Source organism: Rousettus aegyptiacus, unplaced genomic scaffold, assembly GCF_014176215.1.
Source record: "Rousettus aegyptiacus isolate mRouAeg1 unplaced genomic scaffold, mRouAeg1.p scaffold_m13_p_12, whole genome shotgun sequence".
NCBI lineage: Eukaryota > Metazoa > Chordata > Mammalia > Chiroptera > Pteropodidae > Rousettus > Rousettus aegyptiacus.
Window position 1 is genome coordinate 83213292 of NW_023416287.1, and position 25397 is coordinate 83238688.

A 25397-nucleotide genomic window follows, 5' to 3' on the forward strand; every position below is an offset into this window, starting at 1 on the left:
TTATTGTTCGTTGTTTCCACGAACCCCTAACCCTGAAGAGACTCGTATCATGAATCCTAACACCCTATATTTTTTTGCATTTTTATTTCATTATAGATAATAAAGAGCAAACAGCCGACCAAGCTTTGGGTGAGTAGAGCTTTAAAATGCTTGATCAAAATATAGCATATATTTCTTTTATGGGGATCACAAAGGGATTTAAGACATTTTAATTTGACAGCTTTTGTAAATATTTGAATAACATGGGGACCAAATGGTTTGTTTTGGATATTTGTAAAAGAAATTAAGGAGATTTAAAAAGATTATGGATTCAGTTCTGGGGACCAAGTCAGCATCTCTGGAGTGATTTCTCCATTTTGGCAACATGCCAACAAATAAACATGTAAGCAGAAGGAAGCGCGGTGTCCCCTAGGAGGGAGTAGTACTGTCTCTCGGTGGGTTTCGCGGAGAAGAGCAGCGGAGAGGTTGCAATAGCAGCTCCACGTTTTGAAGGATGAGTAGAACAGGGGCCTTGCAGACAGAGGGAACCTGAGAGCCTAAGTGCAGCATGGAGCGAAGTGAGAGAGTGTGCTGACTCCGGGGGACTACAAGGAACGCCCAGCGCTCTGGAGCAGCGAGAGGACGCGAGAGAAGGGGGACGCCAGGCCTGCAGGAGGCCCGTTTCTCGTGCTGCCAGTGCGATGAAACCTTGGCAGGCCAGTGAATGAGAGTCGACTCTCTGAAAGGCCGGTCTCGTATCGGTGTAGAACGTGAACTGGAGGGAGATGTTTTGGTTAGGAGAAAAACTAAGAAACCGTGGGAATAGTCTAGTTAAATTAGGGAAGTACCGGTGAGAATGCAGAAAAGAACAAACCCAGAGGCTCGCCGGGCAACGGACTCCGGAAGCTGTTTGTGTCATCTTGTCATAGGGCATAAAAAACGGAGAGGAATCACCATGCCTGCTGGGATTCTCACTTGGCCCGCTGGGCGGCTAGCAATACAGCCCACTGGGCTGGAGAATACAGAATCGCAGGCAAGCTTCAGAGGAGAGGTGGCTGTCAGTTTGGGACCTCCCCAGTCGGAGGCATTCATGTCACATCAGGGTGTAGATGCACAGCAGGCAATTGTGTACTTGGATCTGGAACTCCAAGGAACGGTTGTGAATGTCATCAGTAGACGTGAAGTGTCAACCAGGGGCAGCAAACAGGAGATTGCTCCAGTCCTTGGAGACAAGGGCATAAAACTGGCTAACCGTTTTTTTGTGTGTGCATGGGATTGGGGTGGTCCATGGAGTATTTTTTAATAATTATAATCAGTTGCTGCTCATGATCATATGTCATATAAAAATTCAGACGTCGAGGTTCTTTTCGAAAAGTGGCAGCTGTCAGTTGTGGCTAAACAGTGGTCGTCCCTTTAAAGGGGACACGTGCTCACCTGTTTTCCCATTGTGGACATTCGATCTACCTCACTCTCTCCCTTTCTCTCCCGTCCCCTCCTTTCCTATGTGTCTTGCTGTATAACTAAATTTCTTTATATGATGGCCAGATCCCCGACCTGGAGGCTGTCAGACTTCCTACAGTTCAGACTCGGAACTGGCAAAGTGCCACGCCACATTATGTTGTTCAGAGAGACGGGGCAGTCCAGATTTGGGGGTTGGGTTAGGAGATGGGGTGAGGGTGACTGCACTCCATGAGGGCAAGGATACCATGGCTCATTAGGAGACTGTCTTTTACGACAGCTGGAAAGGTAGGCATGGACTCGAATATGAATGACTTTGCCAGATTGAGGAATTTGGACCTTATTTCTTAGCATATAAAGATTCAAAATTTTTATGCATGTTCAACCAGTCAGATTTGATGCTAATACTCAATTTTTGATAGATAGCCGGAGATTTTATTTAACAGATACTTACATGGCACTAAATATGTGCCAGGACCTTTTCCAAATGCTTGTGAATATTGATTCATTTTAGATGAGACGTGATGAGTAACACACCGTTACATAATTAAACTTAGAATTAATGATATAACATGGTAAAAATGTTTAAAGAATACAATGCATTGAACTTTGGAAAATGTCTGAGATCATGTAGTTAAAATATCTTTCTGAAGTGATTTTATTCTATTTCTTAATCAACTTTGATTTGTGTTTCCTTTTTCCAGTCTATGTTCAAGAAATTGTGGGTGGCTCTTACAGTAAATGTTTTTCTACAGAAAATTTCTTCCATTTATTTTATCACTTGAAAACTATCGTAATTGCTTGTATAGTTGCTATTTTGAAGTTTTCTTTGATTCCTCACTCTTATCTCCTCGACTTCAAATTTTACTGTGTCTTTCTCTATCATCTCTCTAAACTCTGACCTTTCCTTTCCCTTTCTGCAAATGATTTCCTGGAATGAGTCATTGTCATCTCTTATTTCGACCACTGCCGTCTGCTTCTTTATTCCAAATCCTCCTCAGCTCACCTACCATTCAGGAACTGTTTTACACGTAGATTGGGCACGGTAAGATTGATTTACTCATCATCTGTATTGCCACTAAATTCAAGAAAATGCTTTAAAACATTTTAGAAAGTAGCTATTAAAAATTATCATTAGGGAAAAATTTTCAAAGAATTATGATCAATTATTGATACATATATTTTAAGGCACATAGTTCTCAAATTGTGGAACTCTTGCATTCTGTAAACCAAGTGTCTTTCCAAACATAACAAAACCAATGAATAAAGAATTGATATTAGCAGAAACAGCCTGCGTTGTTCAGTTTGACAACTGGGTGTTTTTCTCCCAAAGACCCCAGTGGTTTTTTTCTGTTACATACGTTATAATTGTTTTCTGCTAATAAAACTTCGTTTAGGATATATACTAAAATTAAATTATCATAGTATTCTATGAAAACCCACTATGATTTACTAACACCTGAGTAACTTTCAGGACCCGTGATTTGGGCCATAACAATGTAAGCCAGAAATTGAACTGACTCCTTCACTGTATTGAGGTTGGGTCTACATTTTTGATAGGGTTGGTGGGCTCGCAGGAAAATGCACTGAAATTTTTCTTTCTATGGATTAGCCAGCTAAAAGTCATATTATATAATGAGTACTTTGGTATACGAGTGTATATCTAGTTTAAGTAAGAAGAAACTTAAAAAAAAAAAAAAGGAAATACAGTGATGTTAAGTTTTATACTGCCTCCTATTGAAATCCATCCTGAGTATTCTCAGCTTTTTCACTGAGTTCAGTTTAATTGAAGCTTTATGTCTGAATCCTTATATATTAAGGAGTCTTAATAATTGCCATTTCTTTTGGGTAAAAGAAGAGATTATCATTTGTATAGGACTCAAAGTGACTTTTATTGAATTAGAAATGTGGCTTAAGTATTATTTTTCCTCAAATGTATGTATTCATAGGAATAGGCAATTTGCAAGAAATATCTGAAAATTAAATGTAGAATAAAGATACCATGATGTGAAAATATTGAAGGTTTTCCGCCACTTGAAAGAGTAACATTCCTTGAGGTGATACTAGTTTTTCTCCAGACCTCATTTAACACTAGACTTAAGTATTCTGTGGGAAGAGAAGAAATTTCACCAAAGATTTTTTTGATGAAATTTAATCAACTTAATGATTGGAAATGTCTGAAATTCCGTTAACTATTGCAGACATCAAGTGAACAGTGTGACTGTGCCTGTTACCATTTCATAAGAGCAATATTCATAATAGTTTATCAATAAACTACGTCGCAGAACTTTGTGACAGAGGCTAGTCACCTCATCCTGGCCTGTGTCAGCAGGCGGTGGCCTGCAATCCTGCACAGTGTGGCTCTCAGCCACATGGCTGGTACTGCCCTGTGCCCGTTACACCACCTCCACTGCTCTCTGGTGCCCCCTTCACGGAGTCACTCTGTAGTATCTTCAAGAAAAACGTCCGAAGAGCCTGCCGCAGTCACGCGTGGCCTCGAGGCTTTAACTTCCAACCCACCCGGACTAGAATGGTTTGGTTCTGAAGGCCTCACACGCACTAAGCTGCATTAGCCCTCCACGGCTGTTTCTGGGCGAGCCGCTCACCTGATTCACAGGCCTGCTGGGAGTTTTTAAGGTATAGATGTGCATCTTTTTTGCCCCATAAAAACAAACTTTTTTTTTTGTATGAGAACACATCCTCGAACAGAATCTCAGTGCACTGAGGTCAGAAAATAAACTGTTACGATATTCATACAAAAGTCTTCACATATCCCTAAAGTAGCCGCATCTTGCCTAAATGGAAAATATTTTTTGAAGAAGCTGGGAGAAGACAGTACGTCAGCTGAAAAAATACAGATTCCGTACTTAAGTCGCGACTCTTCTCACGCTTTGGTACTTCGCCTGACTTGCTCCGGTGCGAAGCCTTCCTGTTCCTCTTTTTGGTATTCTTTTGTTAGCCTCTCAGTTGTCAGCAAAACAGGACCTAATTTGTAGGGAACCCGATTTCAAACATTTCTTATTTAAATGTGCTGTAAAAGTCTGGTCGAATATTATATTCTTTACTAACGTTGTAATTCAATGGAAGTATACTTTAATATTAGTTACCATTAAGCTTCATGTACAGCTAATAAACATCCTACTAAATAATAACGACATCTTATTATAAGGCGTATTTTTTATTATATGATACTATTTCCATAGGTTTTGTTTTAATCTTTATATTCTTGAAATCTCTCTCCCCCTCTCTTTTTTTTTTTTTTAACAGCAAAAGACAAGGTTGCTCTTTTGATAGGAAATATGAATTACTGGGAGCACCCCAAGCTTAAAGCTCCTTTGGTGGATGTGTATGAACTGACCAACTTGTTAAGACAGCTGGATTTCAAAGTCGTTTCCCTGCTGGATCTGACTGAGTATGAGATGCGTAACGCTGTGGATGAATTTTTACTACTTTTAGACAAAGGAGTATATGGTAAGATATTTATCATCTTTGTTCTTATAATTATTCACTCCTTTTTATTCTTTCTACAAGTTAGGTTAAGAATTAAAGATCAGAAAAGTGCAGTAAACACGTTGTTGAATTGAGTTTATTCCTGTAAAGAAGATAAATGTGATCTTCAGCTCTGTAGTTCCATATGAATAATTTGTTAATGTCTTTACTTTCACGTCTCTTGTTTTGTCAAAACAGTATTGTTTATATTAGAATTCTTACCAATTAGAATTCTTAGGTGATTTTTTTATTGATGACAGGAACTATAGTACAATAAAGTGTAATGACCAAATGTCACATTGTATACTCATATATGTAAAGTACTGCTGTGTGTGTGTGTGTGTGTGTGTGTGTGTTTAGAGTATAAAAGATTGTATGTAACCCAATGTGCATTCTGAGTTTGTTTCTTCTTTCTGACGATTGCATGGCATTTTCTGGGTCTTTTAGTGGGGACTGGAATTTAACGAGGAAATGTTGGTAAATGAGGCATATGAAAGCAGTTTGTAAACTAAAGTTTTATATACCTGTAGTTAAAGATGAGCATCCACAAGAACTGTAACAGTAAACTTTTAATGATTTTTCTCATCCTTTCATTTAGCTTAGTTAACACTGCATGTATGGTAAAGATTTTCTAAAGAGAGACAATGTGCTATCAGTAGAAAGCGATTTCTTTGGTAATTTATTTTTTTTAATGGGTATAACCACAAATATGGGGACGCCAGCTGTTGAGCTCATTCGAGGCGTATTTCATGGGAGTCGTGCCTGCCATGATACTGCTCAATAACAGCTGGCTGCCAGGGAAGTGGCATTTTCAGGCCTGTTGTTAGGCCAATGATAAACAAAAAGCATCAATTTGGCTTCTACATCTTTCAGATTATTTTGCTTCAGTTTCAAATTTAGCCTTATAAGTAGATTGATATGAGGCAAGCTTGGCGGCATTCCTAATGGGTCTCAAAGGAGAATTTTTCATGGAAGAAAAATTCTTTTTTAGGATTTAACACATTACCGTATATGGGATGGGAGAAAATCGTAAAATCTTATTTAAGTGGACTTTTTCTTAAATAATAAGTATTACAATTTTAACACAGATTTATCAACAAAGTGAATACCTCAAATTTGGGGTTTTGCCTCTTATGCTGACATTATAGCAACATAATCTTGCTTATGAGTTTATAGAGTGATTACGAGTGATGACTTGTTGAATCTACTCATTTTTTTAATGAAAATATGAGAATATACTATACAATTGTGCTCCCTTGATAATTAGTTTCTATTTTTAATCTAGAATAAGGTGGTGGTTTGATTCTTTTTATATTATGTAATTTATCTTAGTTTTAAAAGTGCCAAGATAGCTTAAGTTAGAAAAGGCTTTTAAAACTTCACTGAACATAATGAGGTAAAAGGAAAAAATATCAACCAATTTAGATTTTTGAATGGGTGAGGTATTTTAAGAGTGAGGGAATTTTATGAAGAACTAGGTACTTGATTATTCGTTCCCATTTCTTTGACATTGTCACCTTGGCTTTAAGTTCTTTGTTTGGCTTTTTACATCGAACCTTTACATTGCCCCTGCAAAGTGGAGAACCAGAAATATTTAAAAGCTGTGGTGAGAAGGGTTTAGCTTATGCCGAAGCTCTGTCCCAATACGAAAATACCATCTTGGAGTGTGGAATAAAGAGACGCATTAAAGCCAAAGGGCAGCTTCAGAAAGCTAGAAAGCTTTTTAAATCCTCCTGATTCGTGTCTTAACAGGGTGGCCGCATTATATTTTGAAGTATTGTGACTACCCCAAACATCAGACACATCTACATTAAATGTAAGTGTGGTAGAGGCCGGAGGGCGTAGGGCATCCCTCCTGGACTGTGCCTTTACCTCCAGCCGATAGCCCCAGAGACCAGCTCTTTGGCGGGAGGGGGAGGGGGAGGCAGAGTCAGCACGAATAGTTCAGATATGGAAAACATAGGCACTCAAGTTTATGTCCTTTTATATCATATTACCCATGGGTTTGTAAAAGAAGCAAAAATTGCAACAGGACAGAAAATCAGTAATTCACTTTTAAGCATCTGTAAACATCAAAAACACACTCTAAGGACAGAAATAACCAACTTATACTACAGTCCTTGAAGATAAATAAGAATGAAGATTTCCCGTTATCTTACTTAGATAGCTACAGTGTAGGGTGACTGTTTGGCCTAATATCTACCGCACCCAGTGCCTTTCTGCATCCCTCACTTGCTGCCCCTGAGCTGAGCTTTTGTGGAGAAGAATATGAAGGCCGTCTGCTCAGAACCTGGCAGAAGCCTTACGTGGAGGAGTCATTCAGTTCCGTTTCCCACAGAGGGTCAGCAGTGGTCCGAGGGTGAGCTGGCCTGGGGTCAGCACTCTGGCTTTTCTGCTCATCAGCGATGTGACTGGGAGTGAGTTATTTTGCTTTTCTAAGCCAAAAAGGATTTCTAAAATGGATGGGCTAACTTACTGAGGTGGTTACAGGATAAATATGATAAAATAATTATTTCTGCCTAGCACACCGAAAGTGCTCAAAATATCGTGACTACAATTATTGTAATTTCCTGAATTCAGGTTTTCTTTCATCTTTAGTCGGGGTTTTGAACTAGGTAGCATTTCGCTTCAGGCATCAGAGAAACCTAGCTTTTGTGTGTGTTTATATATTAAGGTTTAGCCTACGATTTCATGTGAAAAAAAAAAAACGTTTTTTTTAAATGGTAGCGTAGTGAAGTCATGAGACACCAGTGCGCTGATCTTTCATATTTTCTGAAAGTGAAGTTAACGAGGACTCCGCAGTAGATCGTGGGGAGTCAGTGTGACACAGCAGGGTGGTTCACCGGGCCACGCGCGCATGCCCGTGCCGTCAGCCGGAAGTCGTGCGGGTCTGGGTGAGCCGTTAGACCTCTGGCGTCTCAGCTTTTACATCTGTAGAAGGGGGTGGTACTACTGCCTCCTTTGTTATGAGACGCGAGACACGCGCTATGAGGATTATATGACGGAATGTGTGAGTAGGGTACTCGGCTTGGGGCAGCGCCTGGCCTGCGGTGACCGCGCTGTGAGTGGACTGGCGGGGGTGGATGCCCTCATCAGAACGCTGTGCAACTCACGCAGGAAGATTTAACATTTATAGCATTATATTTTTAACCACATTAAATCCTTTGTCACTTATAAAGAGATCTATTTTGTCCTGTCCTCGAACAATGGGATAGTTAATTAAATTAATAGCAGTACTAGAGATGGAATTTTTAAAATACAATGATTTGGTCTGATTTATTTTACATAAAAATACTTGAGATCTCCTGCAATGTAATTGGGATGTAGACTTTGATATAAAATGCTTATTACTTTTCCTAAATCATTTTGGGGCAGAGAAAAGGTTTTAAGTGCCTTAGTGGCAGTGATCGCAGAGCTGCGCACATGGCGTTGACATGATGGACTGCACGTAGCCTTCCCTGCATGGTGGAGGCGGACCTTCCCCTGGGAGCTGCTTCTCCAAGTCAAGTCTTGCCGGAGCCCGACCTGTGAAATGACATCATGGGGGCAATGCCCAAGCTGTCTGCTTGGCTCTCTCTCAGGAATATCAGTTGTAGAAATGTTAGCATATTAACCAAAAATCAGACTCTTATAGAAAGGTCTCTAGGCCCACCTCTGTCCTCATCAGTTTGCACGGTTAATTTTATGCGTCCAAAAGGTTTGTATTGAGCTGCTGTTATATCCGTAGCCCAGATCAGAAGTACCCTAGGTGTCGAAGGTAATCCAGAAAATAAAGAACATGATCTGTACTCTCAAAGTACAAGTCCCTTAATATAAGAGGGAAAAAAATGCTATATATGGAGTCTAGTAGTTTTTGTTGTTGTTGTTTTTTTTAATACCTACAGCACCTGGTCTTCCTGGGTGGTCTCCCATCCAAGTACTAACCAGGCCCCACCCTGCTTAGCTTCTGAGATCAGTCAAGATCAGGTGTATTCTGGGTGGCATGGTCGTAGACTATATATGGAGTCCAAACATGTCTCCGCTATGATTTTAAGCAAATCATTTAGTCTTTTTAAATTTAATTTTATCATCTATAAAATAGGGGAAGAAATCATTTAAAGATTGTTATAAGGATTAAGATCAGATCATATGTATGAAAGTGCTTTAAAAACCATGAAGATACCAGTGTATAAGTCTGATGTCTTTATTATGATCATCTTTTATCAGAGAAATTAAATATATTTAGAACTGTAAAATGTCAATAAAAGCCAGCATGTGATTGTCAAAGAAGGCTGCTGTAGGATTTTAAAATGGGGAGAGACTGACGTGTGTTATTAAGCTAGAAACCAAGGGGTAATGTGCAGAGGGTCTGAACTTGAGATAACTTCGAGGACTGCTTACGGTCTGGGTAGATAGAAAGGAGGTGCAGGAACTGGAACAGGGTCACAGATGTTAAAAACAAGCATGTCTTGCTCTGGAAGCAGTAAAGAGACTGATGGGAAGTAGAGTCGTATCTTGAATACTTGATAGAGGATTTTAAGTTTTGCTCTTTCTAAGTAATTCAGTGGTTTTCACTGTATTCACAAAGTTATGCATCAGTCACCTCATTCTAGAACATGTTTATCATCCCAAAAAGAAACCCGTATCCACTAGCAGTCAGTCATTCCCCATCCCTCCTCAATAAGCCTACTTTCTGTCTCATTGGAGTTGTCCGAGACATTTCGTAGACGACGGAACCGTTCCGTATCTGGCCTTCTGTGTCTGGCTTCTTTCACTTAGCGTAACGTTTTCAAAGTTTGTCCACGTTACAGCATTATTTTTACAGCTAGGTAATCTCCCGTTGTGTGGATGTCCCACATTTTGTTTATCCATTCATCAGCAGATGGACGTTTAGCTTGTTTTCCCCTTTCTGGATTTTATGAGTAATGCCGCTGTGAACATTTCTGTACGCATTCTTGTGTGGGCTGTGTTTTCAGTTCTCTTGGGTGTATACCTTGGGGTGGAATTGCTGGGTCATGTGATAATTCTAAATTTGACTTTCTGAGGAACCGCCTAACTCTTTCCAAAGTACCTGCACTGTGGTGTATTCACTCCAGAAACACGTGGTTTCCAGTTTCTCTGCAGCCTTGCCGGCACTTGTTATCACCTTCTTTTTTATTTGTTTTTAGGCGAGGCAGCCCTTGGTGGACCTCACAGATTGCAAGGACCTTGTCAGCTTACGATCCCGTGTTTTTTATTTTTGTATGTCTGCAGCACCTGGTCTTCCTAGGTGGGCTCCCATCCAAGTCCTAACCAGGCCCAACCCTGCTTAGCTTCCGAGATCAGATGGGGTCGGGCGTGTTCAGGGTAGCACGGCCGTAGACTTCTCACCCTTCTTTTTTATTATTAGCCATCCAGTAAGTGCAGAGTGGTATCTGGTATCTCATTGTTTCGTTTTGCACTTCCCCCATGGCTAATGCTGTTGGGCATCTTTTCATGTACTTATTTGCCATTCGCATGCCCCCTCTAGAGAAATGTTTATTTAAATCTTTGCCCATTTTTTAATTGGGTCTTTGTCTTTTTATTGTTTGTCATTTTGTGCCTGAAATGTTGCATCTGAAAGAACCACCTTTCTCATTTTGATAGGATTTTCAAAAAATAGAAGGCCTGGATCCTGCCCCCTTTGGGACTAAATGAAGTGTGTGTGTGTGTGTGTGTGTGTGTGTGTGTGTGTGTGTGTGTGTGTTCAAAGCCACATTCTCTGCCAAGAGTTGGAGCTGTAACTACAAAGGATTAGCATCTGTGTTGTTGTTCTTTATCTAAATCCCTTTTTTCTATTAACTTTAGAGTATTGTACAAAGAAGTCTTATATCCAGAATTCTAAGAGAACCTGCTAAAGCAGACTTCTTTTCAGGAAAGTCTTTAGGGTTGTTTGGTGCAGGTTTTATAATATTGTTTCTTAGTAAAAAAAATAATGGCTCATCTATTGAATCCTAAAATTAACCCAAATTTTAGATGATTAATTCAAGAGACTGTAGATGGAAAATTACGGATACTTAAATCTCATAACAAAAAGAAGTAACAATTCATGAAATCAGATTTCCCCCTTCTCTGCTTAGAAAAAGCCACAGGTTTATGATTGTATCCCTTACTAACATCGTATGGGAATGCCTGTGGAATTTCTTACGCTCGATACTGCAGTTGCTGTGTAACTTGTGTTCATTTGTTCATCCATTAAATACTTACTAAGCAACTGCTGTGTTCCAGGAACACACAGAAAAGTGTCAGACGCCCTCACCCTGAAGGAGCTGCTGGTCTCATGCAGGAGACAAATGAGTTGGCAAAGAAGTCCTTAGCCTTATTCTTTTTATGTACATCATGACATAAAATTGCATTCCATATTATACCGTTGTTTACAAGTGTATTAGTTCTATGAATTAAAATACACTTTAGAACAACATCTTGATGTTGATTTAAAATGCAATAATGAAATGAAGACTGTTGCCAAAATAACTTTTAAAGCAAATTTAGTTAACATTGTATTTATCACTGACTATCTCTTTTTTTTAATTAATTTTTTTTATTTTTTATTTTTTTAGGTGAGGCAACCCTTGGTTGACCTCACAGATTGCAAGGACCTTGTCAGTTTACAGTCCCATATTTTTTATTTTTTATTTTTTACGCCTATAGCACCTTGTCTTCCTAGGTGGTCTCCCATCCAAGTACTAACCAGGCCCGATCCCGCTTAGCTTTTGAGATCAGATGGGATCGGGGTTGTTCAGAGTGGCATGACCATAGACTGGGTATCTGTTAAATAAGCTTTCATTAACTTGAAGAAAATAAGAAAGCATGATTTTTTTTTTAAAAAGTGCTACATACATGTTCAGAGTTCAATGTAGAGTTAAATTTTGCCCCTTTTTTTTCCTTTTCAGGATTATTATATTACGCAGGACATGGTTATGAAAACTTTGGGAACAGCTTCATGGTCCCTGTTGATGCTCCAAATCCATATAGGTCTGAAAATTGCCTATGTGTACAAAATATACTGAAATTGATGCAAGAAAAAGAAACTGGACTCAATGTCTTCTTGTTGGATATGTGTAGGAAAAGGTAAACTAGTTTTTGTTAAATGAAACTCGTTTGAGTTAGTTAAATATCAACCTGTGAATGTTAAGAACCACTTAAGTTTGTGATTTTAGATTATAGATAAAACTGATTAAGCAGAACGCTAGGGGATTTAATTATTTTAACTCTTTTTTCCTGTTTGCTGTAGAACAGAAGTAAAGAACTAAAGGGCCTGGGCATTTACTCATAGATGCAGCTCTTCAGAATGCCTGTAGTTGTCTCTAATAATTGCTGTGGTTTTCCTCCAGAAAGTCACAGAAATGGCGCCCAAGGCATTGGGGCCTCCGGCCATGCAGATCGGTCCTGGCCTTGTAGATAGTGAAAGTTTAGCAGGACCATGTCCCTTTGGGCTGCCCCTGTGCTGCCGAGGAGGGGAACTAATGAGTATTCCTCTCGGATTTACAATTTTTCATTTGCTCAGCATTTACCGACCAAAATCCAATGCCAGAGTTCATATAACTCCAGTTTTAAAGCTAACAAGAAAAGATGTGACTGTCTGCTATCACAACAGTGTAGGCACCCTGGTTTATTTTGGGTAATAAATACGGAGCTGATTTGATAAAAGAATTTTAAATCTGTAATTTCAAGTTGTATGTAGTAGTGTTATATCCTATCTTTACTGTATTATATTGATGCTCTTTTAAAAATGCCGTTTACCTGTCCGTATTTGTTTCTGTCCTTCTCCTCTCCTACTTCTTAAATAGAAATGACTACGATGACACCATTCCAATCTTGGACGCTCTAAAAGTCACCGCCAACATCGTGTTCGGATATGCCACGTAAGAAAAGTTTATGTTCAAGATTCCTTTATCCTTGGTTCATTGTTTTGTAGATCAGAAGCCTAGGAAATACCCATAGACATGTAGTCGTAAATTTTGCCTCCTTGATATTCTTGAGAGCAAACTTTAAATAATTGACTATAGCACCAACTTCTTATCTTGGCATCTCTTTTCAATAAACACCAGTGCATAAGGATGAACTCCTCGGGATGTCTCTCTCGCGAGAGGCGGGGAAGCCAGCGGGGCTCGTCGGTGTCTGTGGAAGCCCCAAGTGGCAAGCGTCTGCTCTTTTACAGATTTTTCTTTTTACTGCTGTTAAGGTGTCAAGGAGCAGAGGCGTTTGAAATCCAGCATTCTGGACTGGCAAATGGAATCTTCATGAAATTTTTAAAGGATAGATTATTAGAAGACAAGAAAATTACTGTGTTACTGGATGAAGTTGCAGAAGGTAAAATAAAAAAAATAAAGAGAAAGCTACTCGGGTTCTCTGGTAATTATTTTATTCCTACTGTTCCTGTGCAGGTTCGGAATTAGTATTTATTTTATAAAACAATATTTTTACATAATGTTCAGCAACAACACTCCTGTTTAATCCCTTCCTTCTCTCTTGACTCAGCCGCATGCCATCTGTGAAGCATTACTTGAATTTACAAGGCTGACTGCAGACATGATGTGAAATAAATGAAATTTAATCCTCAGAGCTCTTTACCTTCTTCCTATGCCGAGTGAGGTTTTTTTTTTTGTTTTTGTTTTTTTCATTCTTTCATTGGACTAAGAGCTTATTTTATTTTTTCAATTACAGTTGACATCCAACATTATTTTATATTAGTTTCAGGTGCACAGAACACTGATCACACATCCACACAACCCACGAAATGATCCCCCCCCAATTCGTCTGGCACCCACCTGGCACTACACATAGTTATTACAGTATTAGTGACCGTTTTCCCTGTGCTGTACTTCACATGCCCGTGACTTTCGTAACTACCAGTCTGCACTTCTTAATCCCTTCATCTTCTTCACCCAGCCCGGCAACCCTCTTCCCATCTGGCAACTGTCAGTTTGTTCTGTCTATGAGTCTGTTTCTGTTTTGTTTGCTTATTTTGTTCTTTAGATTCCACTTATAAGTAAGACCATGTGGTGTTTGTCTTTCTCTTAGCATAACACCCTCTAGGTCCATCCGTGTCACCACAAATGGTAAGATTTCATTCTTTTATGGCTGAGTAATATTCCATTGTATCTATATAGTATACAATGGAATATTACTCAGCCATAAATTGTATATGTACCACATCTCTTTCCAGTCTTCTGTTGATGGACACTTAGGTTGCTTCCATACCTCGGCTATCGTAAGTAACGCTGCACTGAACGTGCATACATCACTTTGACTTAGCGTTTTAGATTTCTTTGGGTAAATACCCAGAAGTGGAATTGCTGGGTCATAAGGTTCTATTTTTAATTTTTTGAGGAACTTTCAGACTGTTTTCCGTAGCAGCTGCTGAACTTAGTGGTTTTAAATTATTGTTTGAAGGACATGCGCCTAGAGTTTTAACACTATGTCTCCCATTCCCTGGTCCGCCTGGTGTGGTGCGCGCTGGTGGCAGGTGCTGAACGAGTACCTATTACATTAGCGGATCGACGTGCATTTTTTGAAATACATTTTTATAAGCTATACCAAAAAGGAGGAAATTCTTTTGCAAATCAAACTCACTAGAAAATGGAGTTCTGTGGCTATTCCGAAGATGGCAGTTTTGAGTGCGAGGCACCTGGGTGTTTCGCAAACAGCTTTTAGTCCATTTGTTTATTTTCCTGGTCTTATCAGTGTCGATTGTTCAGCGGGGTCCCTGAACCACTTTTCCGTTTCACAGGCGGCTAGGGCTTGGGCCGCCTCCAACCAGAGAAGTTCTGCTTTTATCTGTTTTACCTATGGGGCTGCTGTTTATGCTCTTGTTTAAAAAAAGTTTCTGCTGCTTAAAAGAAAAAAACCTTTGGAGTATGTCAGTTATTTTCAAACTGAAATCTATGAAAGTGCTTCAGAGACTCTAAAATGTTTTAGATTTCTCATTTTAAAGTATAATTTAACTATTTTAAAATTCAATAAAAAGCACCAGTTCGCCTTTATATGATATATACCAAGCATGCATATAGCATAACATTTGTGTTGAGTTCAAAACCTAAAACTTTGGCCATACTATTTATCAATATCTACACGTGAGTAAAAATTAAAATGAGCCTGGGAATGTACACAGCATACTGGATAATGGTGTACTTTGAAGTCTATGGTAAAAATAATATAATTTAACTTTCTCATAGATGTGTAGTCATATGTTAATAAATGGATGTGTTTCTCAACAGAGCATAGACATAGTACCGTGCCTGCCCATCCAGTGAAGAAATACATTTTTAGCTCTTTGCGAAATTCAAGGCTTAGAAGATTAAAGATTCATTATTAGAATTATAGAAGATAAAAGCGAGAAACAGGCTTTGGAAGTGAGCTGGTTCAGTACTTTTATCTGTTTGCTCACTGCCATATCCCTAGCACTTTGAACCATGTCCGGCACGTAGTAAGTAGGTGCTTAGTAAATATTTGTTGAGCGAATTAAGTGATATTGAGACTCTAACCTGTTTTGGAGGACAGCTCTTGGCCAAAATATTTAAAACATAATGAAAGAATACTGGTCTTAAAACTAGTACTTACTTCTTATCTTTTAGATATGGGCAAATGTCATCTTACCAAAGGCAAACAGGCTCTGGAGATCCGAAGCAGCTTATCTGAGAAGAGAGCCCTCACCGATCCCATACAAGGCACGGCGTACTCCGCGGAGTCCCTGGTGCGCAACCTCCAGTGGGCCAAGGCGCACGGTACAGTGGAGTAGTTTTTTTGTGAGGTTTTTCTACAACACGACGGGTTTTTTTTTTTCCTCCTGAACATACACCTTTCTTCCCAATTTTGCAGTGAAAATATTTTAGCCTCGTGGGCGGAACCGAGACTAAACAGATGTTTCAGTTATAAAGGTTTACACTGATTTCCCTGATGTTGGAAATATTAAATTATTTAACTCATTCTCTTCACTTCGGTAGAATTAAAAGTATGAGCATTTTAAAAATAATTTTCAGTTCGTCCCTTAGCGTCTCCTGCATTGTGAGCCGTCGAGGTGTTCTGTTTCAAAAAATCAGACCTGTGTTCTCATCCTGCCCCTGCCACTCGATAAGCATGTTATCTGTAAAACGCGAGGCGTAATAGTTCGTACTTGGTAGGGTTGTTGATACTGAATGAGATCACAAGGGAAAGAAAAAAGCTCATGACTATTACTGAGCATTCTGTCTTGGACACATGAATCAGTGGGTTGGTGATTTAAAAAAAGTAAGGTGGAATTGGTGTCTGTAACTTAATTACCTTTGGTAAATCTATGTGATTTAGTGAAAAAGGAAGTTTAAATTGTTGACCGAAATAAAGATTTGGGGTTTTCTCAGAGTCCCAGATATCTCTGCTGTGAACCCCTTACAGATGACTGAAGGTCACTGTGTTTGTGGCGCTTCTACATAAGATCTTTTCATAAGATGAAAAGATTTATTTTTGGTAAATTAACATATCAAAACGCATTAAAATATAAAATGCCGTAAATATATTACCTTCACATTCCAGATAATTGAATATGTAATTGAAATTGATTATTTTCCTTTAAAAAAAGCTATAAACAGTAATAACAAAATTACAGTGCTGAAGAGCAACAGTAAACAAAACCTTTTATAAAATGAAACTAAAAGGCCAGATAGAGTCTATGGTCATGCCACCCTGAACGTGCCCAATCCCATCTGATCTCACGCTAAGCAGGGTCGGGCCTGGTTAGTACTTGGATGGGAGACCACCTAGGAAGACCAGGTGCTATAGGCATAAAAAATATGGGATTGTAAACTGACAAGGTCCTTGCAATCTGTGAGATCAACCAAGGGTTGTCTCACCTAAAAAAGTAAATAAAAGACCAGATAGAAAGTATTTGTAACAAATTTGAAAAGTAGATAATTTTTTATAATAAGGAATTCATGCAAAATAAAAAATGAAACATCAAGACCCCTCTCAATAATCAAAGGCTACAATTTCAACAATACACACAGTTAAAAATATATTAATAATTAAGAAACAAATATAGAAAATGGCAAATTAAAATAGTAATTATAAACTATGATGGCATATTTATTTTTTAATCCCATCAAACAGATAGACTGTTTGAAAATTAATGTTACTTTGTGGAAATGTAAAGGTAAAAACAGTATGTTTATAGTCTGTATAAGTGGAAAACTGTTACAATTGTGAGGAACCATTAAATAGCTCTATCTAATGATCCTAAAGCATTGAGTGGATATAAAAACTATTGACTGATAGAAAAATAAACCCAAACATATTATATTCAACACTAGAAGATTGTTAAGGTAACAAACCTTCAAGTAATATTATACTTTATTAGAAACTTTTTATGAAGATTGCAGCAACAGGAAAAATAGATCTACAATTATATGTAGATTTTTGGTCACTACTGTAAAAATTATACATGTGTAGGGGCAAGATCCGTAAGAAAACAGTAAATGAAAGATTTTTATTTGCTTGACCAGCAGAATATTAGGCTTTTTTTTCCCTTTTTTCAATTCTGTTTGTGAATCTTTAGATAGTGTTAGTTATATAACATTTTTAAGCAAAAGGAAAAGCTCTACCTCTATTTTGCCCCATAAACAATATTTGCTTGCTGCTTATCATCAGAAAACTTACCACTCTTTAAATAATTATTTATAAAGTGTTCTTACTGTTCTTTTTCAGAACTTCCAGAAAGTATGTGTCTTAAATTTCAATGTGGTGTCAAGATTCAATTAGGATTTGCAGCTGAGTTTTCCAACGTTATGATAATCTATACAAGTATAGTCCACAAACCACCTGATATAATAATGTGCGATGCCTACGTCACCGATTTTCCTCTTGTAAGTCTCTCCTTTTTCCTTTTACTTAAAATATAATAATGTGTCCTCACTTATTGAAGACTAAGTTTTGGAAAATTTAAAGCCAATGGTGATACAAAAGAAATATGTATACCGATATATAACATATGTAAATACTTACTTGTATTTTAGCAACCGTAGTCATATTAATTTAAAAACTAATTGCCAACATCCCTTAAATTTTTAGAAATGTCTTTAGTTCACCCTGGAAAGAAGCCTTTAATTCCCTGTACTCTAAATAAGACGTCAAATGTGAAGGAATAAGATGTGCTCTACATATGTCAAGAGTTATTTCCCCTTAAAGACTGTTTCCAATATGAGTTACTACAATAGTATAAGCCTTTTTTGTCAAGTCATGGTAGTATATTGGAAGAATAGAAGCCTAGTACTGTTCTTCCTAAACATTTAGATGTGATATTTGTTTCATTTCGGCCTAAGGAAGCCAATAAACGGTACTTCTCTTTCCTACATAGGTGTAGTAGTATATGGAGAAGTAAGCAAGGAGCAAGACAGGCAAATCTAAAACATCACCTTTGCTACTGGTACAGGCTTCCTGGAGGGCATAGCTTAGTGTGAGAACAAATGGTCCAGCACCGAACCTCAGAATTAGACAAGTCTGTCCCCCAGTCATGGCAACACTCCCTGGCCAGCACAGGCCTCCCTGGATGTTGGGCAGGGCAGAGCCTGAGGACTTCTCTCTGGAGGACCAGAGCAGACCTGCTGCTCTTGGCCAGGGCTTGGCTCCAAAAGAAGAAAAAGGGAAGGGCCGCCTTTGGCATGTCCTCGTACTCTTCTTAGATGTCGGAATCATGTAAGTCCCTCTGCACCTTCCCAAAAATGATGAATAAGGAAGGAGAGTCCAACACAAATGGGACTCCAACTTAAAAGGAATCTTGAGGTTAAGAAGTGTTTCTAGGGACAGTTTGAAAGTAACTATCCTTTCAGAGCTAACTTTTTAAATGTGTCAGCAGAACGTTTAAAATTCCTGTTATTACTCTGCAATGTCGTTTTCACTGTTTCTTTAGTCCTGGGTAAATGATTACCTATTCAGGCCAGAATTCATGAGCAGGCAAGACCTGTTAAGATGGTTTTATTGTCATAGACATTGTTGTGACTTTCATTGATTTCATTAATAACTTTTATTGATTTTCACAGGACCTAGATATTGATCCAAAAGATGCAAATAAAGGGACGCCTGAGGAGACGGGCAGCTATTTAGTATCGAAGGACCTTCCCAAGCATTGCCTCTACACCAGACTCAGTTCACTGCAAAAATTAAAGGTTACTGCCTTTCCTGTTCATTTCCTATTCATACCAATGGAAAACTGTATGAAAGTGAAAACTCGTTTCGTTGGGTGAACCTTGTATTATGTGCTGCTTCACTGAGTATGAAATTGAAGTACAGATAAATGACCTACAGAGAGTCTTAGCAGAGACCCTTTTCCTATCATATTATGTTTCTGACGATGCCTGAGGGTTTTTGCGTGAGAGTATTTGTGATTACCCTCCATGCTGTTGAAAAATCAGACATGTGGAGCGTAGTCTGCTTTTAAATACCTTTAGCATTTTCAAATAATCATTTCCTAGTCCTGTGACTTTCTACGAAACAAATGGCAAAGTGGAATTTGAATTTATTTTTATCCTTTTTCATTTCTTATTGACTTACAAATCTGAAGCTACCTCTATATGGTTGAACTTTCTAATAAAAGCATCATCTTGCCAAATCTGAGTTTTTAATTTATTTATAGCTGCATGACCATAGACTGCATTAGCCCAAACTCGAGGAATGAAATGGGCACTACTGACAGTTACACAAGGACGACAGACATGGACCTGTTGTCACCCTGGTCGTGGCTAATCTACTTATAGTCTTTTACCTTTGAAATACAGCCCGTTATCTGAGTCATTTGCGCTTCTCCCCCTTTGATAGTGGATTATTATTTCATAATATTTTTAAAACAGCTAATCTTTTCGAGCTAGATGTGAAAAAGCTAGATTATTGTTTCATTAAAGGCTCTTTCCCCAGCCCCACTGCTTGGAAAATACCTTTTCACTGTTTGTCAGGAATACAATATAAGATCTCTGTAATCGTGACTACTTTCAGTAGTGAGAACTAGAATTATACTAATTCACAGTATTGAGTGGGGGAGAAGGAAGATGATTTAGCCAACCTTTCTGAGCGTAGGGAAGGCATAAACGATGCCTTGAGGATTTGGAACCTGGGAAAGGAGAATGAGAGTGGAATTTCTTTGTTGTTAGTTTTGTTTTTGTTTCTTCCTGCACATGCGTTGTATTGTAAGACTCAGACGCAAATGACAAAGCCGCCTTGTCCTTTTCAGGAACACCTGGTCTTCACGGTGTGTCTGTCGTACCAGTACTCAGGATTGGAGGACACCATAGAGGAGAAGCAGGAAGTGAACGTCGGAAAACCTCTCATCGCCAAGCTAGACATTCATCGAGGCCTGGGGAGGAAGACTTGCTTTCAGACCTGTCTCATGTGCAACGGCCCTTACCAGAGCTCGGCCTCCACCGCGGCGGGAGCCGGAGCCGGGCAATACCATTCCTCTCCAGACTCCTTCCTGGGCGTTTACCACTCACACCTCGGCAGTTCAGGTGACGTCATGCCGCCAGACAGCTGCCACTGCAGCCGGACTGCGGACGCTCTCCTCTCAAGTCACCACACTCACCACTACTCCTGTCGGTTTGGCAGAAGTAACGTGCCAGTCGAGACGACTGAGGAACTTCCATTCACCTTCTCCGACGGGCTCAGAATTGCTGAAAAGTGACCTCTTCGGTTTTGGAAAGTTACCGTAATGACGAGATGCCTCATAAACAACAGCACTTATGTAAAGTGAGATACTGTGAAAGAGGAAGTACATGTCTTTAGAGAGAGAGAATTGGTACCAGCTATTTCGTGGCTAACTCGGGACTTTGGGATTTTGGAATTCTGTTATTTAGTCACAGAATTCCTCTTCTTTCTCTTTGAAGATGTTGCAAATTGACTGATTTGTTCTGTAGAAGTAACATATGGATGTGTATATGTTTATTTGTACAAAATAAGTAAATGTAAAGTAATTCCCAGTTTTTTTGCATTGTGTTTTGAGTTTAGTCAAACTGCATTTTGAGCTGGAGAGATGGGTCAGCTGAGTCTTTCTACATAAAAGTTGCTAGCACCAGGCTTTGAATATTTTTTTAAATTTCGAAGCATTTCTAAACTTAGAGGAAAGTCACAAAACTAACACAAAGATTCTCATATTCTCTTCACTTGATTCCCTAAATCGTAATGTTTTTCCATGTTTATCATTTTGTCTCATGGATGTATGTGAATTTTTGTATGTGTATTTACACATATATATGTGACATTTTTTCCTAAGCTATGCAAAGGTAAGTTACCCTTTTTCCTCTAAATAAATACTTAAGTGTATACTGACTTAAAACAGGAAATTCTCCTACATCGCCACAGTACAACTGTCAAGAAAATACCTAGGATTCCCAAACCTTCCTCTGCTGTAGCCTGAATACTGAGAACCACGTGTGTATCTCATTTGTTTCTTTTCCTCAGGGACTGCCGTCCTGTGCTCCTTGTCCAATAGCTAAAAATGATTGTTTCCTATATTTTATCTGGCTTCCTAGTTTTTTTTTTTTTTAATGGAAGAGTAAATCCAAGTCTGTCATTTCATCATGGCTGGAAGTGAATGTTTGCAAATAATTTTTCAAAATAATCACATATTCAAAAACAATTTTGGATGAATTTGCTTATATTGCAAGAAATGTCCACCTTTCTGGGCAAACTATTTCCTTTCCTATTCACTATTCCACCCACACTCACTTGTTAAAAGGCAGCTCGCATCTCCCGTTTTAGTAGAGTGAATAGTTCATCAATATTATCCAAGCTTAAGGTGTAAATCTTGATGCAAAGGAAGGAAAGCGAGTAAGCCTTCGCAGTGGGGCGTATCGCTTTCTACATGGTAGGTATAAATGTTTTACACACGGGGGGGGCAGGGGGGGGTCTCATTTACCTCTTGACAGCCTTGCAATTCAGGTGTGAAGAAACTAATTGTGAAGCTAACCCAAAGTGTTCCTTCACCCTGGGTAGCCCAGCTGGCAAATGGCAGAGGCAGGATGTCTCTCCAACCTAGAACACAGCCCGGTATTTTTTTCCACAGTGCTGCTGCTTACTGTCCAATACAGACAGGATGCACAATTGTTGAATAATACGTGCCAAATCGACACAAACATGCTATAACATTAAGTGCTCATATTTGATGGAGTATTAAGTATCCTAAGAGATATAAATCTTCATCTGAAGTTTGCAAGAAACCATGACATCTCGGATTTGATAACTTCGTCTTGCTGGTTTTCCAACACAGCAGAACAAATGCCAACAGTGATTTCTGATGGTGTAAGCACGTTAACAGTGCGGCTTAATATTTCATTCTAAGTATATGAAAAATATTTTTTAAGTATCGACACATTCTTAAAGGAGAAAGTAATTTACCATCTTTTAAGTGTGAAAATCACGGGCCACATTCCAAAACACTCCAAAGGAGTTGACCTAAAATTAGTGATGGTGCTATATTATGCTCAACAGAACAGAGTTCTGACGGACAAGTGTTAAAAGTTTTTTTTTTTTTTAAAGAATTTTCATAAGAATTTTTTTTTCTTTTTAAATTATTTTTCATTCTGATTATATAGGGGCTTCAACATTGTTTTCCATCTTAACAGTTGCTCTGTATCCTGATATCTGCGAGTCATGATGTAACCACTATAACAGGACACAGCTTTCTTTGGAGAGTTTTTCCACTCAACTTTGTATAGAATGGTCATTAGCAGATTATAAAGTTTTAGTGTTTTCTCTAAGACCCATCCCTTTTATAACATATTCCAGGGATCTCTGTCCCCTGGGCTGTCAGACTCAGGTGCAGACATTGCCATCTGACCTCAGTGTCCTCTAGTCTGTTCCTCATCAAGTGGCTTTGTCTCCTGTGCCAATTTCCTGTTCTGACAGTTGACCTCATACCCTCGTACCCACAAGTATGACCGCATACCTGTGACTTTCCATCTGTTCAGAGTAGCTCCTCTGAAAGGGTAGGAGTGGGGCTCCCCACCTCTGTTTCATGTAGAACGACTCTGCTTTTATGTTTACATACTCCCCTTCCAAGTTAGCTTTGGTTTGCATAAAACAGTTTCTCAGCCCAAAGCCATGGATCCTGTCTCCTCTCGCCAGATGGCACCATTACTTGGGGATTCTCCCCTCAGACACACAGCTCTTCCCCGTACCAGCTGGGGGGCTTTGGGCAACCACAATGCTGAGAAAAACGGGAAAGAAAAAACATCCTATCTGAGCTGTGAGGGCTTCTGGCCTCCCCGTTAAAGGGACGAGTTCAGTACGCCTGTCCGCTTGAGCTGCTGACGACAAATAAAGGCCATGTGAGCAGGTAATGACCAGTGTGGCAAACAATGCAAAACTCGGCCCTCAAATCTCCGCAGGCCCCCGTCCTGGTCGCCTGGAAATGGCTTGCTGTTAATAATTCTAGCATGCACCCAGAGAGGAGGGATCAGCGAGTGAGAAACTCTAAGGCCCTGATCAGGGGAGGAACTGGCAAAGAACCTGCCTGGGGACATGAGGGGGTTTCTAGGTAGCCCCTTCAGGACGGCTGGCTGGTCCACTGCCCGCCCCACCCCCCACTCCCCCGCCCCGCCCCGCCCCCGGTCCTGCGTTGGGTCTTCCGTCTGCTTGAGTTCATGCCATGAGCCATGATTGCCAGCAGAGGGCAGCACAGGCTTGAGTTTGTCTTCTGCTCTCAGGTCTAGGGAGTCAATTCGCACCTTTCCAACCTGTGGGAAGAATGCACCGAGGAGGCAATTTTACGTTTTTACTACCTAGAGCTTCCACACACGCTCAGGGCCTCCCCATCTAGCCAGTGGCAAGGAAGGCCAGGAGAGCCTGAAGAATGCATGAGGGAAGGCTGCCCGGACAGTGGGGGCTGGCAGCCCGGCTCAGCCAAGCCACCAACCAGCGGGTGCCAGTGGGCGTTGCTCTCTCCTCCCCTGTCCTCCTCCACCACCCCTCCTCCGCCCCGCCCCCGCTCCTGGTGCCAAAAGCGAGAAACAGCGGGAGGCGTCGCTCTGGGTGTTGGCCACATGCCACCGCCCTCCTCTGGGGGAGGCTCCTGCCTCCTGCCCACCGGGGTCCCTCTCAGGAGGGGTCAGGGCACAGGAGCTAAAGAAGCCACAGTCCCAGCTGACCTCTGAAACCTGCACAGCCAGACAGAAGGCCTGCGGAAGTCTCACCGATGTGACCATGGACTTGAGCCTTAGAATGGAGTGTCAGTCATGAATGAAGGACTTACATCCCTCCAACTCTTTTTAATTTTTTAAAATTTTTTTTTTTTGGTAATGATTGTATTTTTTAAATTTTTTTAAAATTGTGGTAAAATATACATAAGGTAGAAGGTATACTCAACCATTTGAAGTGTATGGTTCATAATGTTAAGTGTATTCACATTGTTCTCATTCTAGATTTTTGTTGGGATTTCTCACGTGCAGAACCAGAGGCAGAGAGGGATACAGTGAACCTCCAGGAAAAGGCAGAGCCCTGGAGAATGCTTTCGCTGAGAAGAGTGTGGAAGGAATTCCAAGGTGGGCATGTTTTCCAGGCCATTGTGCACCTCTCTGAGGCCCTCCTGGTGTGGAGGGTGGGGGTTATGTCCTGTACATTTACATACTATAAATGCTATTTCAGGTGCACTATGCAAGTCGGCACCCTGTGATTTTAATGAACCCCTCCTTTCTTTGGCTTCCTGAGTGTCCGACCTTGCCTCTCAGCCTGCACCCATTGTCACTGGGGAGGGGCTGTGGGGAGGAACCCAACAACTACCCTAACTGGTGACAACCCACATCTATTTCTCATCGCCTCACTATACTCACAGAACAGAACAGTACAGAACAGTACAGCCTTTCGTGCCCAGCGGCTGGTTTATTTGTAGCCGATTTGTGCATCAAGGCACGAATTATCTGTTACTTATTTTTGATCGTTGAGTCCTGCTTTCATTTGTATGTGCAAATGAGTGATATTGGAATAGACTTCAGATAATGAAGTGTTTCAGTAGATGTTGAGTACAAAAACACAAAAACAAAAAAAAAGTAAAAGCTACTGATTTGCCGATTAGCAGTTTGTGCAGGTATCTGTTCACTCTCCCCCAAGCTTCGCCAGCCATCCTTAAAATGAAGTGTGTGCCCGCCCTCCCTCCCGCGCTACGTCCCCTCCGAGTCCCGTGCCAGGAAGTGCCCCCGCGAGGCAGCTCATCCCAAGACTCGTCAGTTAAAACGAACGATGTCTGGCTTTCTCAGCGCAGGGCCTGGTTTTGCAGAGAGACGAGGATATGAATTCCGCGTTTGGGGTGTCCATTCCCCTCCCATCCTGTGGGACCAATTTAGATGTCCATTTCGATTCCTTTAAACCAGGGTTTCTCAGGCTTGGCACAGCTGAAATTGGGGAGCCAGCTAACTCTTCGTGGTTGGGCGCTGTGCTGTGAACTGTGGGATATTTTAGCAGCAGGTTATTTACTGGCCTTGGCCGACCAGATGGCAGTAACACCACTCAACACTGAGATGCCG

The 25397-nt window shown here is 40.1% G+C and overlaps 1 protein-coding gene and 4 pseudogenes across 2 annotated transcripts in view; 2 read left to right on the forward strand and 3 right to left on the reverse strand.

Moving 5' to 3' along the window:
- Positions 1-21392, forward strand: part of MALT1 (MALT1 paracaspase) — a 48555-nt gene extending 27163 nt beyond the window's left edge. For both annotated transcript variants that reach the window (XM_016129166.2, XM_016129167.2), the window contains 9 exons: positions 97-129; positions 4705-4908; positions 11817-11994; positions 12714-12788; positions 13109-13236; positions 15501-15650; positions 17602-17759; positions 18933-19058; positions 20117-21392. In XM_016129166.2, the coding sequence (XP_015984652.2) occupies positions 97-129; positions 4705-4908; positions 11817-11994; positions 12714-12788; positions 13109-13236; positions 15501-15650; positions 17602-17759; positions 18933-19058; positions 20117-20563 (1499 nt within the window). In that variant the 3' untranslated portion in view covers positions 20564-21392. The remainder of the gene's footprint in view (positions 1-96; positions 130-4704; positions 4909-11816; positions 11995-12713; positions 12789-13108; positions 13237-15500; positions 15651-17601; positions 17760-18932; positions 19059-20116) is intronic.
- On the reverse strand, positions 8802-8920 carry LOC118610121 (annotated as a pseudogene).
- On the reverse strand, positions 10150-10268 carry LOC118610125 (annotated as a pseudogene).
- Positions 11566-11684, reverse strand: LOC118610398 (annotated as a pseudogene).
- On the forward strand, positions 16567-16683 carry LOC118610278 (annotated as a pseudogene).
- Positions 21393-25397: the final 4005 nt, after the last annotated feature.